Raw genomic sequence first — 20,850 nt, 5'->3', positions numbered from 1 at the left:
TATATATATATATATATAAATAATTTATCGTCACCATTTTTGCCATATTGACGCACCACGGATACACCGCTCCTCTTTTCCAACGAAAGTCAGATAATATGTCGGAACAAAGTGGTATATATTTTATTTACTTTTACAGCTCGGAGAAAGGTACGTGCGAACATTTGGTTACGTTCGCTCTCGAAATCTTCTTTCTCGTATCGAACGTAGATTTATACTGTGTGTCATTCGGTGGATCTGAACGAAGAAGTATTCATAAGTCAATCACGACGAACGCGCGCGCACACACACATATACACACCCACACAAGTAACTTGTCAGTCACTTCTAGAGAGATTCTCGTCTCTTTCGTTTAACTCTCACTAAGCGCGCAGCACTCGATCACAATATTATCAGATGTACAAAGAAACGAACGAAGTCTGAAATTATATACATCGACGATGTTGTGTGTGTCGTTTTTATTGGGTCATTAACAATTGCGTTTTATTTTAATATTTTATTCTCCCTCGACGAGATAGCGAACACACAGCCCGGCGATGCCTTGTCCACCTTGGATTCCTGCTATCGGATTTTTCGTTGCCATAAAGAACGAAATCTTCGTGGCGTTTTTTTGCGATTGTGTTTTAATAAATCGAGACACGCAAAAATCGTAAGTAAAAGAAAAACAACACTCACATTCAATTATTCAATCGATCGATTAAAAAAAAAAAAATAAAAATAACTCGGAAAAATGCGAGCACGAAGAGATCTCAGCCGACACGAGAAATCCGCGCGAAAAAATTTCGCTTCGTCGATATCTCTCAGCAATCTATGATCATTTATGCATGACCAATGACAAACCAGAGCTCCGAGCCACACACTTTAATCTCTGCGATTAGACGCAGCGCGGAGAGTAAAGAGAAAAAGAAAAAAGAAAAAAGAAAAAGAAAAAGTACTCGAGCATTCACGTGGCTCGTAGAAATATTTCAACAGAGGCTGTCAGTAAAGAGTATCGATGGATATTCAGTAGCGACTCCTTTGATATCATCTGCTGTCTCTCTCTCTCTCTCTCTTTCTCTCGATCTATCCCGATCTCCACAACCGATCTCTTTATATTCACTCTTCCATCCCTCGACTCACGTCAATCGTCCCTGTAATTGACCATCAGCAAGAACCTCACAATTTGCCCATCTTATATATTATCCTATTTCTTTCTTTCTTTCTTTCTCTCTCTCTTTCTCTTTCTCTCTCTTTTTCTCGCCCTAATCATGCAAGAATACTTAGCAGCGTATCGTAACTAATCTTGTCCAGCGATATTAATAGCAGTCGTATCTTTGTTCTTGTTTGTTCCCGGTCCCGCTCGCTCGGCTATACGTTTGGCTCTGGTTCGTCATTGTTCTGTGTGTACCTACCCGCTACCTTCACGAACACGGACTTGCGCTGGGGGTCCATCCACACACGTGGCTCTCCGTGTGCCTCCTACACCACAAACATTGGTTCGTAATGGAAATATTTCTTTTTAATTGGGTGTCGATGCATATGTAACGGACTATGGTACTACTACTTCTTGATCTTTCTTTTTCTTTTTTGTTCTTTCTCTCTCTCACTCTCTCTCTCTCTCTCTCTTTCTCTCTTTGTCTTTATTTTTGTTTATTCTGTTTTTATTCTGTTTTTGTGTACTTCACGCTTTCTCCCTCTTCTTGTGCTGATTCATATCACGTGCATCTATATGTCTGTTCTATATATTTCCATTTTATACATCTCTGTTCTTTTTCTTTTTATATATATACATGTTTCTCTCTCTATATATATTTCTGTCTATTTATATACATCTACTGTTATTTTTTTTTCATGAATGCACTTATCGTTTAATTTATCGATTTATACGCGTGGCCTCCATTTTTTCTGTCTGCTATATTTATCGACTCGTTTAACTTTTTCTTGACTCGCTTTGCCTGCCTGTCGCTTTATAAAAAAAAAAAAAAAAAAAACCATACTGCCGCTCTTTCTCTCACACATTTCTTATCTGTTTCTAACGATGTCGAATGGAAAAATGTCTCGCGACGTCCAAATCTGGAACAAAAAAAAAAAAAAAAAAAAAAACATCTTGTTCACGACATTTGTTCGCGCGGATCCTCAGGTCCGCCCTCGGCGATCCTCGCGATGCGACTGTCACATCCGTTACACGGCAGCCTGTTGCCACCGGGAATCTGCTACACGTGCGACGTGTGCGGCAAGACTCTCTCCACAAAGCTCACCCTGAAACGGCACAAAGAGCAGCAACACTTTCAGCCCCTGAACAGCGCGGTCTGCGCACTGTGCCACAAGGTGTTCAGAACGCTCAACAGCCTGAACAACCACAAAAGCATCTATCATCGTAGGCAGAAATAGGAATGATTGCACACGCGCGTATCTCACGTGCCAAGAGACACTACGAAACGAGCTTAATAGAGACTTAAAACAAGGAAGAAAAAGAGTTGCGCGCTGTTCGTAACAATCACGTGATCAGCGTGATTATTTTCGAAGAATCGCGTCGTTCCCTTCTCAAATTCTAGCCAAAAAAACAAAACAAAACAAAAACAAACAAACAAATAAATAAACGAACAAAACGACGTCAAACGGTCGGAAAAAGTGTGATTTTAGCCCATACTCGATCCACTGGTCCACGATCTTACTGCGCATTTTTTAGTGCCGAACGTAGAGCGCATGTCTGATTGGTGTGATTTGATTGCTTACTTAACCCATTATAGGTATTTTCGAAAAGTATTTATAATTATATTGTCGCTGATAATTTAGAAATGATACATATATATATTTACGATTTTGTGGAAACGTTGTAACCAAAAAAAAAAAAAAAAAGTGTCGCAAAAGCTGTGACAATAATTTTCGTCAATTTTTTCGAATGGGTTAACATATGTGGAGGTCACGTGCAAAGCCACTCCACTGTATGGGGTATATATCGGGAAATCGAACAGGCAGGTAGCGACAAAATGTATACAATAGGATATTGTGCGGACCTTTGGACTTGTGGTAGCGGATAATAAGTCGATGTGTGTTTTGTACGAGAAATGCAATTGTTACGTTATTATTATCGCCTATCGAGTGTGTCATCGGTTCAACAATGGGTCTGGACGTTTGGGACCAGTCGTTGGGAGTAAAAGAGTCTGTGGGTTCTCTTTTCGAGCCACACTCGATCCATTCGAAGGAAGATGCGATTATCGATAACATATCTCGGTCGTTGTTCAGAGAGACAATAAGTATTGCGTCTGAATGATGTCCCCGTTGTGTTCACGATGCGCGTCCTTAAAAAAATAAAAAAATAAAAAAAAAAAGAAAAATTCTTCCTCGCGGTACGTCTCCCGTAATGTCAGCTTGGCATCCAATTTTTGTGGAGGGGAGGGGGAAAAAAAACAAAACAAAAGTGAACGTCGTATCGAGAAAATCAGTGCTTCCAGATGCGAGTGTACGTGATGAATAATTGTTATCAATTGCGCGGACCGGAAATTGGTGGAGCTCTGAATCGCGCCGTTACATATTATTTTTATATATATACACACACATACACATATATATGTATATATCTATCTCTTCTCTTTTTTTTTTTTTTTTTTTTTATTTTATTTTTTTTATTTTATTATTAAATCGTGCCCCGGAACGGCACGATATTGAAACGTTGACGTAGGCGCTCCCGAAACTTTCGAAGAAGTTTTTTTTAGGATTTAATTAGCCGAAGAAGTTTTTTGCGAGACGAATGAGACTGAAGGGGGTGCAATTAAACGGTTCAAATTAAACTCGCTTTTTTTTTCTTCGATTTGAATCACCCCGGATTGAGTTTATTAATCGACGCGTAATCCTCGAAGCGCGCGCGCGCGATTTCGAACAAATCGCGTGTTTTTACAAAATCCGCGATACATCGCACGCGATTTTACGGAAGTGATTACTTAGATTTTTACACGTAAGGTTTTTTTTTCACACCCACACACGTATACACATTCACACTCACACACTGGCGTTTACGACTTACGGAACCCCAGTGCCAACGGATTCAAAAGTAGAATCGTAGGTTTTTTTTTTTTTTTTTTTTTTTTTTAATCATTACTTGTACTTATACGTTTAGAATTTGCTTTTCTCTCGTATGAGTTTTTTTTTTTTTTTTCCACGTTGATACGCATCGCGGCACTTATTATTAAATGATCGCTCGTACAATTGTGGATCGCACAATAGACTGGATATATACGCGAATGCTGGTTTTCATTTTGCGGAGATTGACATCGGTATATAATCTCGTTGCGTTCAATTTCCGATGCCACGCGGATATACACGTAGTACTAAGCGCGCGCACTATAGCCCCCACCGCACCTTGCGGCAATTATCCCTTTCATGATTCCTTTCGGGTGTTGTGTATCCCGAAGTGTGTATCCGCGGAGAGATTTGAAATCGCCGTAATTATATACCCTGTTTCAATCTCGTCGGGATCGTGTTAGCGTTCGGGATTTAATCGTAGACGCACTTTGACTGTTGTGTGAAGCTTCGACATTGTTTCGCGTAGGCGAATCGCTGTCGAAAATCCATGTCAAGAGCGCTTATCGGCTATGAAACACGCGAATTAATTTAGGCTTTATTAGTTACATCGAGATAGAAACGCGAAAATGGAGAGACAGAGAGAGAGAGAGAGAGAGAGAGAGAGAGGATGCGCGAATTGGAGAGAAACGCATTTCAAGTTTGTGCGTCGAATAGACACACAAAGAGAGACGCGTAAACGAAGTTTGTGTTTTGGACGGAACGTCCAAAAATTAAAATTTCGATAAGACTGCAATTGAAAACTCCCCCGGGAACAGGCGCGCACGGCCTTTTCTTTTTTCGCGAATTTAGTCGTTTCGATATTTCGAAACATATCGCGCCCGATTTACGTACGCGGTTCTGATCTATAATTTTTCGAAAAAAAAAAGAAACAAACGCGAAAGAAATTTGTAAAAAGGGTTTGAGGGTAAATGAAAGTTAGCTTTAGTGATATTCTTATACCATACCTTTTCGTTATCGCTTGAAGATCGGGGAAGATAGAAATGCAATGGTTTAATATATATACATTATATATATATATATATATATATACGTGTATATACATATGTATGTGTGTACACACACTCACGCGCGCATATGTATATACATTTTATCCTAATATATTCATTCCACATTAAATGCTTTAGCGAGCTATTTTATATAGACTTACGTTCGTCTAACGAATTTTTGCATAAAGTACCTTACTTTTGTTATAACGATTAATTATTATTATTATTATTATTATTCATATTATATATATCGCAATTATTATCATTACTATCAATTATTAGTAATAATAGTATTGCTGTTAATATTGTTATTAATATTATTATTGGTATTATTATTATTATATATATATATATATTTTTTTTTGCTCTTATTATACACTGTTGTGTTAACGGCTGTTTTCCGTTTCGCGGCACACACTCGCGCGACGAGAACTATCGCGCTATTCACACTTTATATTCCACGAACGGCTCCGCTTCCGTGATACATCCGGCCCGGAATACTTGATTCCGTACTCTCGTCCATTTCAACGACACTTCGTTTCATCTCGACCGAATTTCTCGAAATAAGTCGCGCGCCGCGACTTTTTTTCTACGGTCAGTCCGGCAGGCAGAGAAAAGATCGCGGATTCGAGTCGAAATCGAGGACTCTAAACCAGAACGGGAAGAAACTTACACACACACACACACACACAAAGTTACTGCCGGGAGAGCGCAAAAGTCCGGAAAAGGTTTTTTCAAGGTGCGCATGTTCTCGAAGAAGATGCGTTGAAAGGGTTGTAATAACGTTCCCTCGAAGTGTTCCTTGCCGACTTCTTCCGGACTTTTTCTCGTGTCGCGGCGGAATCGGCACACAAACTATAATATAATCTCTATTTTAAACAACTTCGCAAATAGACAGCCGTAAATACGTATATACATACTTGTCACCGCATAACGCATATATTTTAGTAAAACCTCAACGAGACTCACACTTTCGGCGGGGCCTATTATATGACTTGACTTTGAGAACGCGATTTGCGCGATCGGCTTTTATCGCCAGTAGATCAACAAATAGGCAGAAAATCACAAGACACGCGAAAGCACGCGGAATCGGCCTAAAGCGCGATCGTTGTGTGTGGTTCGGTTTTACATAACGAAAGAGTGAGACAGAGAGAGAGAGACAGAGAGAGATATCGTCTATTTTTCTTGAGGATGAAGCTGCGCTTCGGATCGTCGGGAAGATGTCGAGTGCACAATTGCGAGCGAATGTGAGTTCACGATAATGCGAGAGAGATCGGGACGGCGCGATATCAGCGATGGTCGCAATTACAATCGGTGCCGCATTACAAGGAATCGTTCCGGCGAGATTGCTCGATACGGTCGATACTGCTGTTAGAATGCGAAATGTTTTGCGACGTTCAGTGAAGTGGATTATAGAACTACATCGGGAGAAAGAGAGAGAGAGAGAGAGAGAGAGAGAGAGAGAGAGAGAGAGAGAAAGAGAGACTGGAAGATTGTCTTAGAACGGTGTGTAGAGAGCAAGGGTGAACCGCGTGCGCGAGATTAGCGCTGTGTTATTTTCATTAATTGGATTAAGTTTCCTCGCGATGATACATTCGTTATGCGCGTAAAACGAAACGTCAAAAATTTGGGGTTGAAAATCCACGTCAAATTCACGTTGTGTCACGTGAAATATCGTTGCGGGACGAGAGAGAGAGAGACTCGCGGGATTCGCAACGAAGCTGCAATAAATTTAGATCGCAACTAGAGAATAAGTGACTCGGAGAGTGAAAGACTATTAAGAGAGACTGAATCACATAGCAATCGCGATAGGAACCGAAGAGAGAGAGAAAGAGAATCTGAATGTGTAACGAAATTAGGACGCGTTCTGAGATCGTTTAGGATTCAAAGCGAGAGAGACTTAGTGGCGACCGTTATCATACAAAGCGTGTGAGACTCGATTCGCGCGCGAATACGGATTTCTTTACGCACACACGCGCACTTTGTACTCGTCTTTCTTCTTGGCCAATTTATTATTGTGTGATATACGACTGTGTGGGAGTCGTATTTTTCTTTATCACTACGCGCGCGCACGCGCGCACAAACATACACACACACACATACACACACACGCACAAATATTGTCTTGTCCTCCGTCGATTTGTCGATTCGGCCCGGCCGATTTGCGTCCCGCGGATATATTCGAGCCTTCTCACCGATTCGCGCAACGAATTGCACTCGACAGGTGCATCGACCGTAAGAGCGACGCGCTGCGAATGCGCGACTATAATATATTTTTTTGCAGAAAGTGCACGGGATTTCCCCCCCGAATAGACGCGCAACAAACCCTCCCTTCCCCTTCGCGCGAAAAACACGACTCGTGTCGACGGACTGATGCTCGCGCGTGCATGAAACATCGCGCGTATCGGTGTGCGTGTTCACATTTCGGCTCGTATATTGATATATACATATAGGCAATCTCTGACGCAAAGTGTACATGCACGTTGAATGCATTTATAGATAGGCTATGATAATTTATGTTAAACTGTGTTTTATGACACGCATCGTTGAGGTCGCACGTATTTTCCGCGTTTCGCGTCGAAATGCGAATTTGAATGTGTCTTTCACAATGTTATTTAAAATGGTGGCGTTGCGCGCGGATATACAGAACACGAACGATCGATATCTCACACAACAACTGCGTGTAAATATTTAGGAAATAATTAAATTACATATAACTATTTTTTTAAATTATTCTATTCGAAAAAAAAAAAAGAAACACCCGTCGTATCGACGATATTTTGATTGATATTAATCTTCTGTGATCTTTCTTTCTTTTTGTTTTTTTTTTTTTTTTTTTTTTTTTTTTTTTTTTTTTTTTTTTTTTTTTTTTTTTTTTCATTTGAAGTGTATGTACAATTCCCTTGTGAATTATATTGTAAAACGATAGATAGTAGTAAGAGATGAAAATTTTTATATATATTAGGAGCTGCGTAAGCATGTGTATGAATTGTGTGCGTATTGCGGGGATTTTGGGGAAAAAAAAAAAAAAAAAAAAAAACGTTGCCGCGGAACGTGTACTTCGCGTGAAATTACGTGCGACACGGAATGCAGCAAACACACACACACACACATACACACACATTTTTTAGCACAGGTGTAATTAAATATAAGAAGGGATATAAAAAAAGAGAGCAAAAAAAAAAAAAAAGATTGTTAAATCGAGGAAACGGTGAGAATAGAAGGAAAGAAGAACGAAGAGCTTTAAATTACAAGAATAACGAACACAATTTTATATAGTGGTCAGAACAAGAAAGAACTGATATTGATAATATTTAAATTAGTAGATTTATTCGAAGAAACGAATTTGTGACTAATGTAAAAAAATGGCCAAATATAATTGCGAATATATATATATATATCTATATATATAAATATATATATACACATATATATTTATATGTGTGTGCGTGACACGCCTATGTGCGTGTGTAATGCATTGTTCCCACGTTTAGAGACGACACAACATAGAAACATTGCACATACACGCACACACGTATGTGCGCATGCACACATATGTACATATATCTGCCCTCCGATCAGCGGTCGGTGCGATATTATGCGAATAATAAATTATTAATGAAATTAATGTAAATTTGACTGAATATTTAACTACGATTTATATATTAATAGAGATTTATTTGAGCGTCTTCTTTGTTTATTGTTCGTTTAATTCTTCGCTTTTGTGTTATATTATTGCTGTAACACACACGCGATATCGTGCAGCCAACAGATTACCACCGGTTTACGTTATATCGAAGACTCGTTAGTTTGGTATGAGCGGCCATTGGAATGTCAATTTTCATTATCGTGTTCGGTCGTGCGTCGTTTTCAAGTGACGGGGTCGAGGTGGATGGGGAGAGAGGAAGAGAGAGATAGATAGAAGGAAGAAATATTCGCGTAACGTATACGTATTACAAATATTGGTGATATGATAAAGAAAGAAAAAAAAAGATGTTGTGCAATTGAAGAAAATATATATTGCGATCGAAAAAGTATTATTATATACCCGCAATCGCTTTACGAAAGTATCAGTCATTAATAATTAACGCAAGTATACTCTTATCGGTCTTCCACGGAGCAAGGAAATCTTGCGACGATAATAATTTAAAGCAAGATTAAAAAGTAAAAAAAAAAAAGTAAATATTGTTGCAAACGCGTGTGATCATTATCGTATACTTGTATTATATTAGAAATATTTTATGTGTATTTTTTTTTCTTTGTATTTTAAAGTTCTAGTTTTTATAGCTAACTATTTATTAGTGTTTAATAAGACTTATATAAAACTTGAAAACGGGACGCGCGACGACGGAACGCGAAACGTGTGGCTCCGGTGGAGCTTATACATATTATAAAAGATGCTACACGTCGGCGTGTAATAAACGAAAGAGAGCTTCCAAGTTTTTCAATTAAAAACGCCGCTGAAACAAACATCGAGCAATACCAGACTTACGAGCACGAAAGACTGAAAATATTTGTTGATTCGCACGTGTCGCGGCGGGCCGCGCAGCTTCGCAAGAAAGATTCTTTGATCGCATTGGAATATACAGGGAGGTGCGCGTTTAATCCGCGCACAAGTTATAGACATAACCGACTGACCTGATTTGCTCGTGAGAGAGAGAGAGAGAGAAAGAGAGAGAGAGAGAGAATGAGTGAGAGAGAGAGAGAGAATCACGCGAAACGCGTTCCATTTATACATATATATGTATATTTACTGCACATATATGTAATTTTACTGCATATATATGTTATTTATTTCGCCGCTACATTTGCGCGACATACGAATTGGATCGACGACTGATTTGGACTGATCCGCGTTTCTCACGATTTTTTTTTTTTATTTTTTTTTTTATTGATTAAGCGCGACGTGTGCTAATATATATATATATGTATTGTATATATATATGTATATATTACACATTGGACTGATGCGTGAAAATTTTTTGACTGATGTTACCAAATCGTTGCTTGAAAGTACCTTGAAATGTTAAGTTAAAAGAGTTATAAATTTATATGACCGCGCATATATGACACATACACACACACATACACACACACACACACACACACACACATTTTTACCTTTAATCCTGAACCGTTTTTTTTTAGCATTCTAAAACCGTGCCTCTGACGCATTTTATCTGATTTTAAAATATCAAAAAAAATTAGTTTGTTAAAAATTTCAAAATATTAACAAATTCTTGAATTCATCTTTCAAGTGTTTTTACTGTAACATGTGCTGTTGTTTATGTAACAGTCTTACATAATTTATTTCTGATGTTTTTCGAGGAGAGTTTTGTGTTGATTGGCGTGCTGAACAAAAACGATATACCTAAAGGTTTCGGAATTAAGATTAAGGAGAGAAGAGAATTTGCGGAGATCGCCGCGCGAGAATCCCGCGGAAATCGAGAGAAATGTTTCTTTCTCTTGCGTTTTCTCTTTTCTTCATTCTTCAACTTCTAATTTCTGAGTTTTTTCTTTTTTCTTTTCTTTTCTTTTTTTTTTTTTTAACGATGATGGTGTGCGCGTATATGCGCGCGCCAGCGTAAATGATAAAAAATCGGTATAATTCTAAGACCGACCGTGTAGTACAACAATTGAGACGTTCGTCGCACGTGGAGGAAAAAAAAACGGGCTTACTCAATTCCGATCCATCTCCGGTTTTTCTTCATCGTTTTATCTCCGCTTTTTATCTTCTCTTTCTCTCGCTACAATTTTTCTCTATACATATATATATATACATAGATTTGTAGACGAGCGCGCGCACACCGAGCTTACACGGTTGCTCGTCGAAGCACATACCTACATATTGTGGTTTATTTTCATATAATGAAAACTTCTCCGTTACTTCCGTAGAAGCTAAACAATAGGCGCGATAGGACACCGTACATTAAAAGCAGCTTTTTGAAAAGAGGGAAAAAGCAAAAAAAAAAAAAAATAATAATAATAATACATGAAAAGGACGCAGCGAGAATTTTTTCGCCTTACAGCTTTCTAACAATAACAAGTAAGCCTTTAATTCCGTTAGTTGTGTTTACGATAGGATTACAGTAAGACATACATAGATATCGGACAGATAGCTTTCCCGGTTAATATTCGCACGCAACCGCTATAGCTGTTAAAACTCGCAAGAGCCGACGCAAAGAGAGAGAGAGAGAGAGAGAGAGAAAGAAAGAGAGAGAGAGGGAGAGAGGGAGAGAGAGTTCGCAAAAAGTATGTGAATTCGCCAAACACAAAACTTGCGACCAAGATTGTGTCAGATCGCAAGCAAAAACACCCGCGCGATCACATACAATGTGTGTTATCCGGCTTTTTCACAAAAACCCGAGACGAACTTTGGAAAAATCTCCGCTCTTTTTCGCGAGAAATACTTCTGGTTTGGTACAAAATATTTCGTAAGACCGTAAGACCGTGTTTGTGCGCGTAAATGTCGACGTCGTTGCGAAAGACCGACGATTGCCAATTGTGTGTAGTGTAATTTGAGGTACAACGCGACACAGCGCGCGACGTTTTATTTTTGTTTTTTTATTTTTTTTTTATTTTTTTTTTTTCAACATTGCTCACAAATGCGAACTGGTCTTTTGAATAAGAAACGTGCGTTACCGTGATATAATCCGTTATGTTATTATTATTATTTTTTTCATATATATCTTTGAATTATAATATATATTTATTAATTATATATATATAATATATTATATATATAATTATACACACACGACACAAAATACACAAAAACACTACGACACCGTTATATTATTGCTATTATAATTATCGTTACTGTCATTATTATTATTATTATCATCATTGTACACGATTTATATTATTAATTTTATTATTACTTCATCACAGCAACAACAATAGTTACGCACTGTCGTCGTCTATAGTTTTTTTTTTTTTTTTTTTTTTTTAATTATTTACCGTCAGCATTATACTCTCACATATTTGACAATGATATTGTTCTTACACTGTGTGCTATCCCTATTTTATGGTTACTACGACAATTACTATTATTATTATTATTATCATTATCAAACCCCCGTCTTCGTTGTCACCAACGAATTATCGTACCCACAATAGTTTTCATCGCTGAGTTTTCCGAGTGCTATATCTTAACGTTTTTATCACTACGATCAACTATATTTACACATTACCGCTGCCGCTCTGCTGCTAACTGCTACTTGTTATTACAACTTGGACCAGTACGGTTATTAGAACTCTCTCATTATTACGATTACAATTGATTATTATGATTATTATTATGATTATCATTATTATTGACACATTTATATTATTTCTAAGCAATATCAAATACATTTTTTAATATATTTTCATTTTTATATATATATATATATATATATATATATAAAATAAGAAATGTAATATTTGGTTTAATAACTCGTTTGTGTGTGTTCTCAATTATTTTTCTAATTACCTATCACATCCTGGATAGAAAACAAGAAAAAGAAAACAGAAAAGAAACAGACGAAAGATATATATTCATCTGTATTGTTTATATACTGTGCCGATTTTTCGAAGTATGCGAAGAAAAAGAAAACAATTATTATGCGTCGCCGGTGTTAATGGCGATTCTTTCTTTTCAGCCAGAAGGTAAGTAATATCGATGCGTTGGCATGTACCACGGACACATTTACCATTGTTTTTTTTTTTTTTTAATCTTCATTATATAGATCGGTATCGATATCGCGCGCTTGGTTACGTATGTACGAAATAAAACGAAAAAAAAAAAAAAAAATCAATCAACTCTGCATCATCCGACATAAAAGTACATAAATTTGCTACAATTAAGCAATATGTATATTTTTCTCGTAAACAATTTTAATCTCTGACTGATATATCGATCATAATTCACGTCTGTTTGTTATGTACATCACGGGTATATCTTGCATTCACGATAATTGGTAAGGACCGGAGAGTTTTTATGCGCAAATAAATATTTTAACAAACAAAGTGCAGAAAAGTTTTAAATTATAAAAACGTCGACATAGATAATCGATATCAATTCGAAAAGCAGAGCAGTGCTGTTAAATGTGACAATTGCATTATTAGGAAATGTAGAGAAAAATAAAAAAAAAAATAAAAAAACAAAAAAAAAAACGCATTCGCGATATTGTGAGTAATCAGGAATGATGTTGTAAGATAATACGAATAATTGCATTATGTTCATTATGATTTCTCTGTATTTCTTGTATTGTTACTTTTACTCATTTTGTGTTTTTGGCTTTATAATAAGAAACACCGCACGCGCGCGAACGACTCGAGGATCGGTGCGTTCCGCGTCCGTTAATTGCAAATTAATTTTTAACAACGTGAAGAGACGTTGCTGAGATAAATGTCCTAATGTGATCGGACATTTATTTAAAGAAGCAATTATTAGATAAAATATCATTCAAATGTGTTTTAAAGTAGTTGTTTTAGGATAATATATATAACAGATTTTAAATGTTAGTTCATAGCTTTACACATACGAATGCTTTGTCGTAATTACTTTTTGAATAGAAACGCGTTCGGCCAATGGGACCATTTGTCTTAAAAGTTGCGTCCACGATCGAGCACCGTTGCGTCGATCGGAACGCGCTGTCGTGAGAGGAGTACGAAGTAAGAACGACTCGTTTTTTTCTCAACAATCAAGTTTACAAGACACTCGACCTTGATATCCGGTTTAGCTGTATCTTTCGAGCGAGAGACGGTATCTTTCCTTCGACGGTATCTCCGTTTTGAAGAAACGGGGAAAACCTCGCTCTCGCAAATAGGCGGGGCAGTTTTGTTCGCGTGTCGAGAACAAACGGGTGTAAGACGGGTGAGTATATATATACGAGGACGCGAAGGAAAAGATGCATATCGCGCGCGGAGGAAGCAAACACTCGGAAGCCGGGAAACGAGGGAGAGACTTCCTCGTGCGCACGCGACGAACACAACCCGAGCGGAAATCGCGGGGGATCGATCGATCTTTTAAACAAAACAAAAAAAAAAGTTTTGGTTGTCACACACACACATACACACGCACACACACGCGCGCGCGCTCAGCTCGCCATAGAGTCACGCATAAATTTTTTTAGTAACGTTCTTAAGTTTATGTTTTACATCTATTTGTTTAGTTTCTTCGAGATGCATGCTTTAAATGTCACCCAGAATGCTCAGTGTACCTTACTCTCTTCGTCGTCTCATCCCTCATATGTCTGTTAGGCTTCGTGTGTACACACATTGGAGACCCTCGTCGGACAATGCACATGCATTTTATATCCGCAATATACTACAAGTTGGCAAAAAACAAAAAAAAAAAAAAAAGAGAAAACAGCTTGTACACGCGTCTTCCATTTCCTGGATGGAGGACACAATATGCGAGAATGTGCGATTCCATAGAAAGTCCTCACGTTCTACTTCAAGTGTCACCTGTTCTCCTCTTTTTTTTTTCTCTTTCATCTTATTATTGTTTATTTGTCTTAGTAGCGTATTATTATTTAAACAAGATATGCTTTTTTGAAAATAAGATTTTTATATTTTCAGGAGATTGATTTGTGAAGTCACTAATAGCGAATTAATTAAATAAAATCCCGAGAATTAATTTAATTAAGTAATTAATTAAAGAACGAGAGAGCAAATAACAAATGAAAAAAAAAAAAAAATCAACACTCGTAGGTAAAACAGAGGTTCCCGTTCAAATGGGGGCGACGACATCCAAGGGGATGTTGTGTAATAAAATTATAACAATTAAAAATCTTTAATATATAAAAGACAGTATTTTTTCCGTTTCTCCAGCTCTTTTATTCTCGTTCGCGTTTTGGGGTAACGCGACGCGGTAAGTCTCGATCGAGAAAGAAGTTCGCGAAAACGAGAGACGTTGGGAACCTCTGCGCGCGCAAAAAGTGACGTCGTATCGAAAACACGGTGAATTTTTGTTGTGTAAAAAATGCAGTACATTTGCGCCTGAAAGGTAAATAGATCGCGTCTTACAAAACGCGTCTTGAAAGCACATCGAGAAATATATGTTTATTATATATACATATTCAGCGCACACGTGCACGGGCGTTCGCAATCGCGGTGTAACCGCAAAATGTGTAATGCTGCAACTCCCTGAAAACCGCAAGAGTGCAGTGACTTGCAAAATGTCGCGTGTTAATGACATGGAGTCTCGGGGGCTGTTCGTGTTCGTAAGGGCGGTCAAACGCGCGCAAATTCGCGAACTAGCACATCCGCCTTGTTTTATCCGCAACTTCCTCCCGCGCGAAACGTACATGCACACAACATTCACATATAGTGTACAAATGTGAAACGTTTCGGCGTGTGTCGCTCGTTTGATCGTGCGTGTGTGCGTATGTGAATCACTTCATGCATGTGCGTGCCGCATCTTGTCCCTATTTCTTCCTTCTCCTACCATTTTTTTTTTTTTTTTTTTGAATTAGCAGTGGTAGGCGTTCCGAGAAAAAATCGGAGAGGAAAAGTCGCCGTTTTTGAATTTTTTTTTTTTATTATTTAAAGAAAGAAAGTTCTTACTTCGCCTCCCCACGAGAAGAGAAAACAGCGCACATCGTCGAGTCTCTTCGCAACAAGCCGTATCTTCTCCGAAGTTTCTTTTTCTCCTCCTTTTTGTTTCCAACGTACGTGCCGTAACGCGCATATAAGTGCTTCTTTAAACGACGCGAAGTCTCGTTTTTAATGGATTGATTAATGCGCGGAGAGCGTGATCTCTACGGAGCAGGAAAAGGATAGAAGAAGAAGAAGAGAAAAAGAAGAAGAAAGAGAGAAGAAGCGAGGGAGATCGCAACGGCGAAGAAAGGGAAGGGATGATTTTTTTTTTTTTGACACTCGCGCGCTCGATCGTCGAAAATAAAATGCGAAACTGATTTATCACCAAATGTTTCCCTAACAATTTTTTTTTCTTTTTTTTTTTTAAAGGTAACTGGCATAAATTTCGAGCTGTTTTTTGCGCGTTTTGTGTATTCGAGCTCTTTATACGTGCGCAGTAGAAAAACTATCAATTGTTTTAACGATTTAATGCGTAAAAAGAATAAAATTCAAAAGGAGAAAGAATAATTTTTGAACACAGGATATTGAAAATGTATGGCGATTGATTTCTTAATTGAAAAACAACTTTACGACACGGTTCACGTGCATGTATACAAAATAAAACAAGAGATATTAGAGATCAATTATTATTGTTTGTGTAGACTCTCTTATCGGGTTCTTATATAAAAACTCCTTCAACTTTTTTAAGCACATATCGTTCTCTAACCCGAGAGGAACCGCCACAATCGACGCGATCGAAGTCACTCGGGAGAATACAAGCGCGACACAATAAAAAAAAAAAAAAAAGAGAGAACACTCGCGCAAACGATCGCGCGAACAAGAAACGGGGGGGGGGGAGATGGGGGGCCGTTGTTTTTTTTTTTTTTTTCCGGCGATCGTGGTTAAATAAAGAGGGTTTTAAGTGTGTTGGGGGTGTGCAGCTGCATGAGAGGTGCGTTGTTGTGTTTCAGTGCTCACCTCTATGACGGGGCTGTCCTTGAACTCTCTGAACACCCAGTCAGCGAAGAAGTTGTTCACCTGCCAACTGTGCGGCAAGGTACTATGCAGCAAAGCATCCCTGAAACGCCACGTTGCCGACAAACACGCCGAGCGACAGGAGGAGTACAGATGCGTCATCTGCGAGCGGGTGTACTGCTCGCGTAATTCCCTGATGACTCATATATATACCTATCATAAGAGCAGGCCCGGCGACATTGACATTAAGTTCTTTTGAAGGTTTAGATAAGGTAGGGACCACGCCAAAAAAACAACCCAAACGTTACACTGTTATTATTAAAAACACACACACACATACATTATACACACATTTATATCCATGGCACACAGCATCTTTCGAAGGTTTAACATTTTACAATTAGTCTCTATTTTTCTCTCTCTCTCTCTTTCTCACTCTCGCTCTCAAAATTCACCCTACCCTTTTCCTATTTATATATGTTACGTCCCTTCCTCTCTTTTCTCTCGCTATCTTTGATTACGTTTCTGTTTCTTTTAGTTTTATATCTCACTTTTTTATATTCTCCTTTTTATTTTCTCTCTCTCTCTCTCTCTCCCGCGGTCTTATTACGTATACATATATATGTGTATCCGCAATGTATGTATTTATTACCGAAGCGCGTGTTTTTCCATATCGTTATGTGCCCCTCTTGAGATTCATTTCGTGTTCCTCGTTTTTTTTTATTTTTTTTTATTTATTATTATTTTTTTTTGTTTTTTTGTTCTCTTCGTCGTGTTTCGCATCCGCGCGCGTTCGTTACCGAAGGTGCATCGTCTTCTCTCCCGAGCCCGACGTCGCAGCCCCGACGGCGCGAGCCTCGTTTCCTTTTCCTCCTTCTCGTTCCGCATCGGCACTCCGCGAATGGTGCATGCCACGGCAGAGAGAAAACCGGTCCCCCGGACTTGTGCGCGCGCGGAGAGTATATATCTTCTTTCTCTTCTTGTTCGCCTTACGGTTCGAGATCCTCTCGCGCGCCGCCCGTGTCCGCTTCTCGGCTCGCGTAACTGCTTTCTTTCCTCCTCTTATCCCGTCGTCCTTCGCGCCCCTTCGGTACCGTACGCGCCGCTGATCGAGTTCTTCCGGTATTCGCCGGGGTCCGTTATACCTGCTGTCAGTGACTCGAATCCCCGCGACGCATCGGTAAAGCAAGCGGGCATGCTTTTATATACATCAGCTTTTATAAAGCTGTGCGCATTGATAACGGAAGGGTGCAATTGTTGCAGCCACGGATGTGGGGATAACATTTTTTTTTTTTTTCTTTCTTTCACAAGTCCGAGGAGAGAGACGAGACTCAAAACGGCCGGCAGAACTTGGCGAAGATATACCCCGGCCGTCTCATTTCTTTCATAAGTTTATATACACGTGTCTGCAAAATTAACTTGTGTATACGCATCTCTGTAAAATTAACATTGCGAATCATTTTTACTAATAATTAACGATTTGCAAATTTATTAATTTCCGTGAAAGTTATTTATATGTGACACGGTGGGTTAACAAAATTGTATTTACTCTAAAGAGTCATGAGAGAACAGGTATATGTGGACGGCGAAAATTGCAAGACGAACTCTTGGACATTCGCAAAAAATACAAGCGATAACAAATCTTATTCACCTTAACAGGAAATAATTTATAACACACTCCTGTGTTTTATCTGTCTCATTCTCTCTTTCGTTTGTACTGTTCCACCGTTCGCTACTACTTTACGCAATTTCTTCCCTTTCTCCTTTTTTTTTTTTTTTTTTTTTTTTCCAGTAAAGCCATCTTCCTCACCTTAGCTATACGTTGTATTTGCTCGTTTGCATGCTTATCTAATTGTCCGCCTGCTGTCCGCCTGCTTGTAGCTTTTGTTACGTGTTCAACTTGATTTCTTCATTTTGGTTTTTTTTTTTTTTTTTTTTTTTTTAAATTATTTGCACCTTAAATTCGCGCGNGTTGAGGAAACCACGAGAAAGATGTGGTCGATGTGGAGACTACAAAAAATTAAACGAATTTTTGTAGAATGCGATCGACGATAAGTATCGCGATTCAATCACAACCGCGACGATTGGCAGAAATCATAGACGAGAGTGTAAAAAGAAAAAAATACGAATGTTTTTAAACAAAAAGTAAAACAAGAATTTTTTAATGATATAATAAACAGTTTTTTCATTGTTTTGTTTATTATATTATGTTTTTTTCTGATTTTTTGCAGTTTTGTTGAATTTTGTTGCTTTTTAAAATTATGTTTGTTAATATATAATTCGGCAACCACGACGAAATTTTCCGACTACAATCAAGTAACGAAGATGAGGTTATACAAGGTTATATGAGATTTTTGTGCAAAAATTATTTGTACGATCGCAAAATCGCATTGATTGCACATTTTTCAACCTTGAACGTCTCGACGTTTCTTCCGTCGACTTTCTTAAGTCCGATTAATTGATAATGCAAGTAACCGTCAAAATTCTGCGTCTCGGTCACTTAAACTGCGCATAATTTAATAATTACATAATCCGGTACGCAGATTTGTTGTTAATAAAATTTCCATCTACGGATTGATTCCGTGTGAAACGCTAACGCATACTAATCGCTAGCTCCGATGCACGCGCGGTATAATGATACACCAGATTGCCCGTTTCTTTTCCTCTTCTCTTATTTTCCTCTCTCCCTTTAGAATTTTTTCAAGTTACATACAAACTTTCTCTTTTCGGAGAAGTTTCCTCATTCCGACCAAAAAAAATAAAAAAAACTCACAAGAATAAGTAAACGATTACAAGCGTTTTTTTTTATGCTAACAAACTTATCTATCTAATTTATCTATGGAGCTTTTTATACCGACTTTTGCACACAACTCCACATTTATCTGAAATTCTCTTATTAAGTCAAACGCAAAGAAACTATTGAAGAGAGAAGTTGCCAGTCTGTTTCTCTCACAAAGCTGGTAGTTTCGAAACACGAACATTTCGAGTCACCTCGACTTGACTTGTAAATATATGTATATATACGTATACGCGCGCACACATATATAAGAACTTTATACACAGTATGTATAAAGTTTTTCTGAAATTGTGTTTGTTGCTTTTATGGTTTCGAAAAACGTTTCACGCGCGAGATGCAAAGACGTACTACCAACTTTTGAGCTCTCAGCGATCGATATTGCCTTATCGTCGCTATGGCGATCGCGTTAAAATTTTACTAGCGTCGCCTAAATATAATAGCAGCTGTAACTCTACTCTGTACATATAGTCGACTCTGATGTATATTTCGCGTTATACAGACGCGTCGAAATATATTAAGTAAGAATAAAAATTAAGATTTAAAAAGATTAAAAAACAAACAAAGATGCAAAACTGCCGACGGAGATATTCAGGCGTGATAATTTATTGATTAATAAAAGACTAAACGAGTTTTTAAAATCTTAGTTAACAATTATAAAATAGATGTGAACATTAAAACACAGACACGTAAAATTTAATAAATGAAAATATAAGGTCAATACGAGCCGGATGTTTAACAGAGGATGTTCGTGTTTGAACGATTTTATTCTGCGTTTAACGTCATAGATATAAAATATTATAATAAAAAAAAAAAAAAAACAACTATTATATAACTTTTTATATTAATAAATAACTTATCACGTCTGAATATATATCTGACTCTTTGCTTGCGCGTCTTTTATGTCGATATGAATGATTTTATTAATTCATCGTGTGTGTCGGCGGAGATGTAACACTTTCCAACAAGACCGATCTTATAACGATTCGGATACGTTTCAGGTACGGGCAACGGGATGCATCCAGCACCGACTACGCCTCCCACTGTCATGTACCGAATGCCGCCGCCCACGGCGGGTGGCATAAACGAGCCTCAGGAATGTCCGTACTGCCGTCGTACGTTTTCGTGCTACTACTCCCTCAAACGCCACTTCCAGGACAAACACGAGCAAACGGACACGCTCTACGTCTGCGAGTTCTGCAAGCGTACGTACCGTACCAAGAACTCGCTGACGACGCACAAGAGCCTGCAGCACCGCGGCACCAGCGGCGTGCTCAAACGGCTCCTCAAGGCCTCGGCGATCAAGAACGTTCTCGGTAGCATGCATCTACCGGACCACGCTGCCACCATGCACCACCATTTGCAGATGCAGCAGCAACCGCAATGAAAACGTCGGAAAAAAAATCAAAGCGTCCCGGACCATTTGCGTCGTCGCTGCCGTTCTCGTCATCGTCGTCTCATCGTCGT

General features: G+C 38.4%; 1 protein-coding gene across 1 annotated transcript in view; it reads left to right on the top strand.

Moving 5' to 3' along the window:
• LOC109852602 (zinc finger protein 667-like) overlaps positions 1–20,770 on the top strand; it is a 22,994-nt gene extending 2,224 nt beyond the window's left edge. Inside the window, exons 2-4 of the mRNA XM_020423885.1 lie at positions 2,120–2,356; positions 16,586–16,774; positions 20,385–20,770. Coding sequence (XP_020279474.1) covers positions 2,120–2,356; positions 16,586–16,774; positions 20,385–20,770 — 812 coding nt within the window. The remainder of the gene's footprint in view (positions 1–2,119; positions 2,357–16,585; positions 16,775–20,384) is intronic.
• Positions 20,771–20,850: the final 80 nt, after the last annotated feature.

This window comes from Pseudomyrmex gracilis, unplaced genomic scaffold (genome assembly GCF_002006095.1).
Source record: "Pseudomyrmex gracilis isolate BER0280 unplaced genomic scaffold, ASM200609v1 scaffold_31, whole genome shotgun sequence".
Lineage (NCBI taxonomy): Eukaryota > Metazoa > Arthropoda > Insecta > Hymenoptera > Formicidae > Pseudomyrmex > Pseudomyrmex gracilis.
Note: the sequence above shows the minus strand (reverse complement) of the source record. Positions and strands in the feature narration are given on the sequence as shown.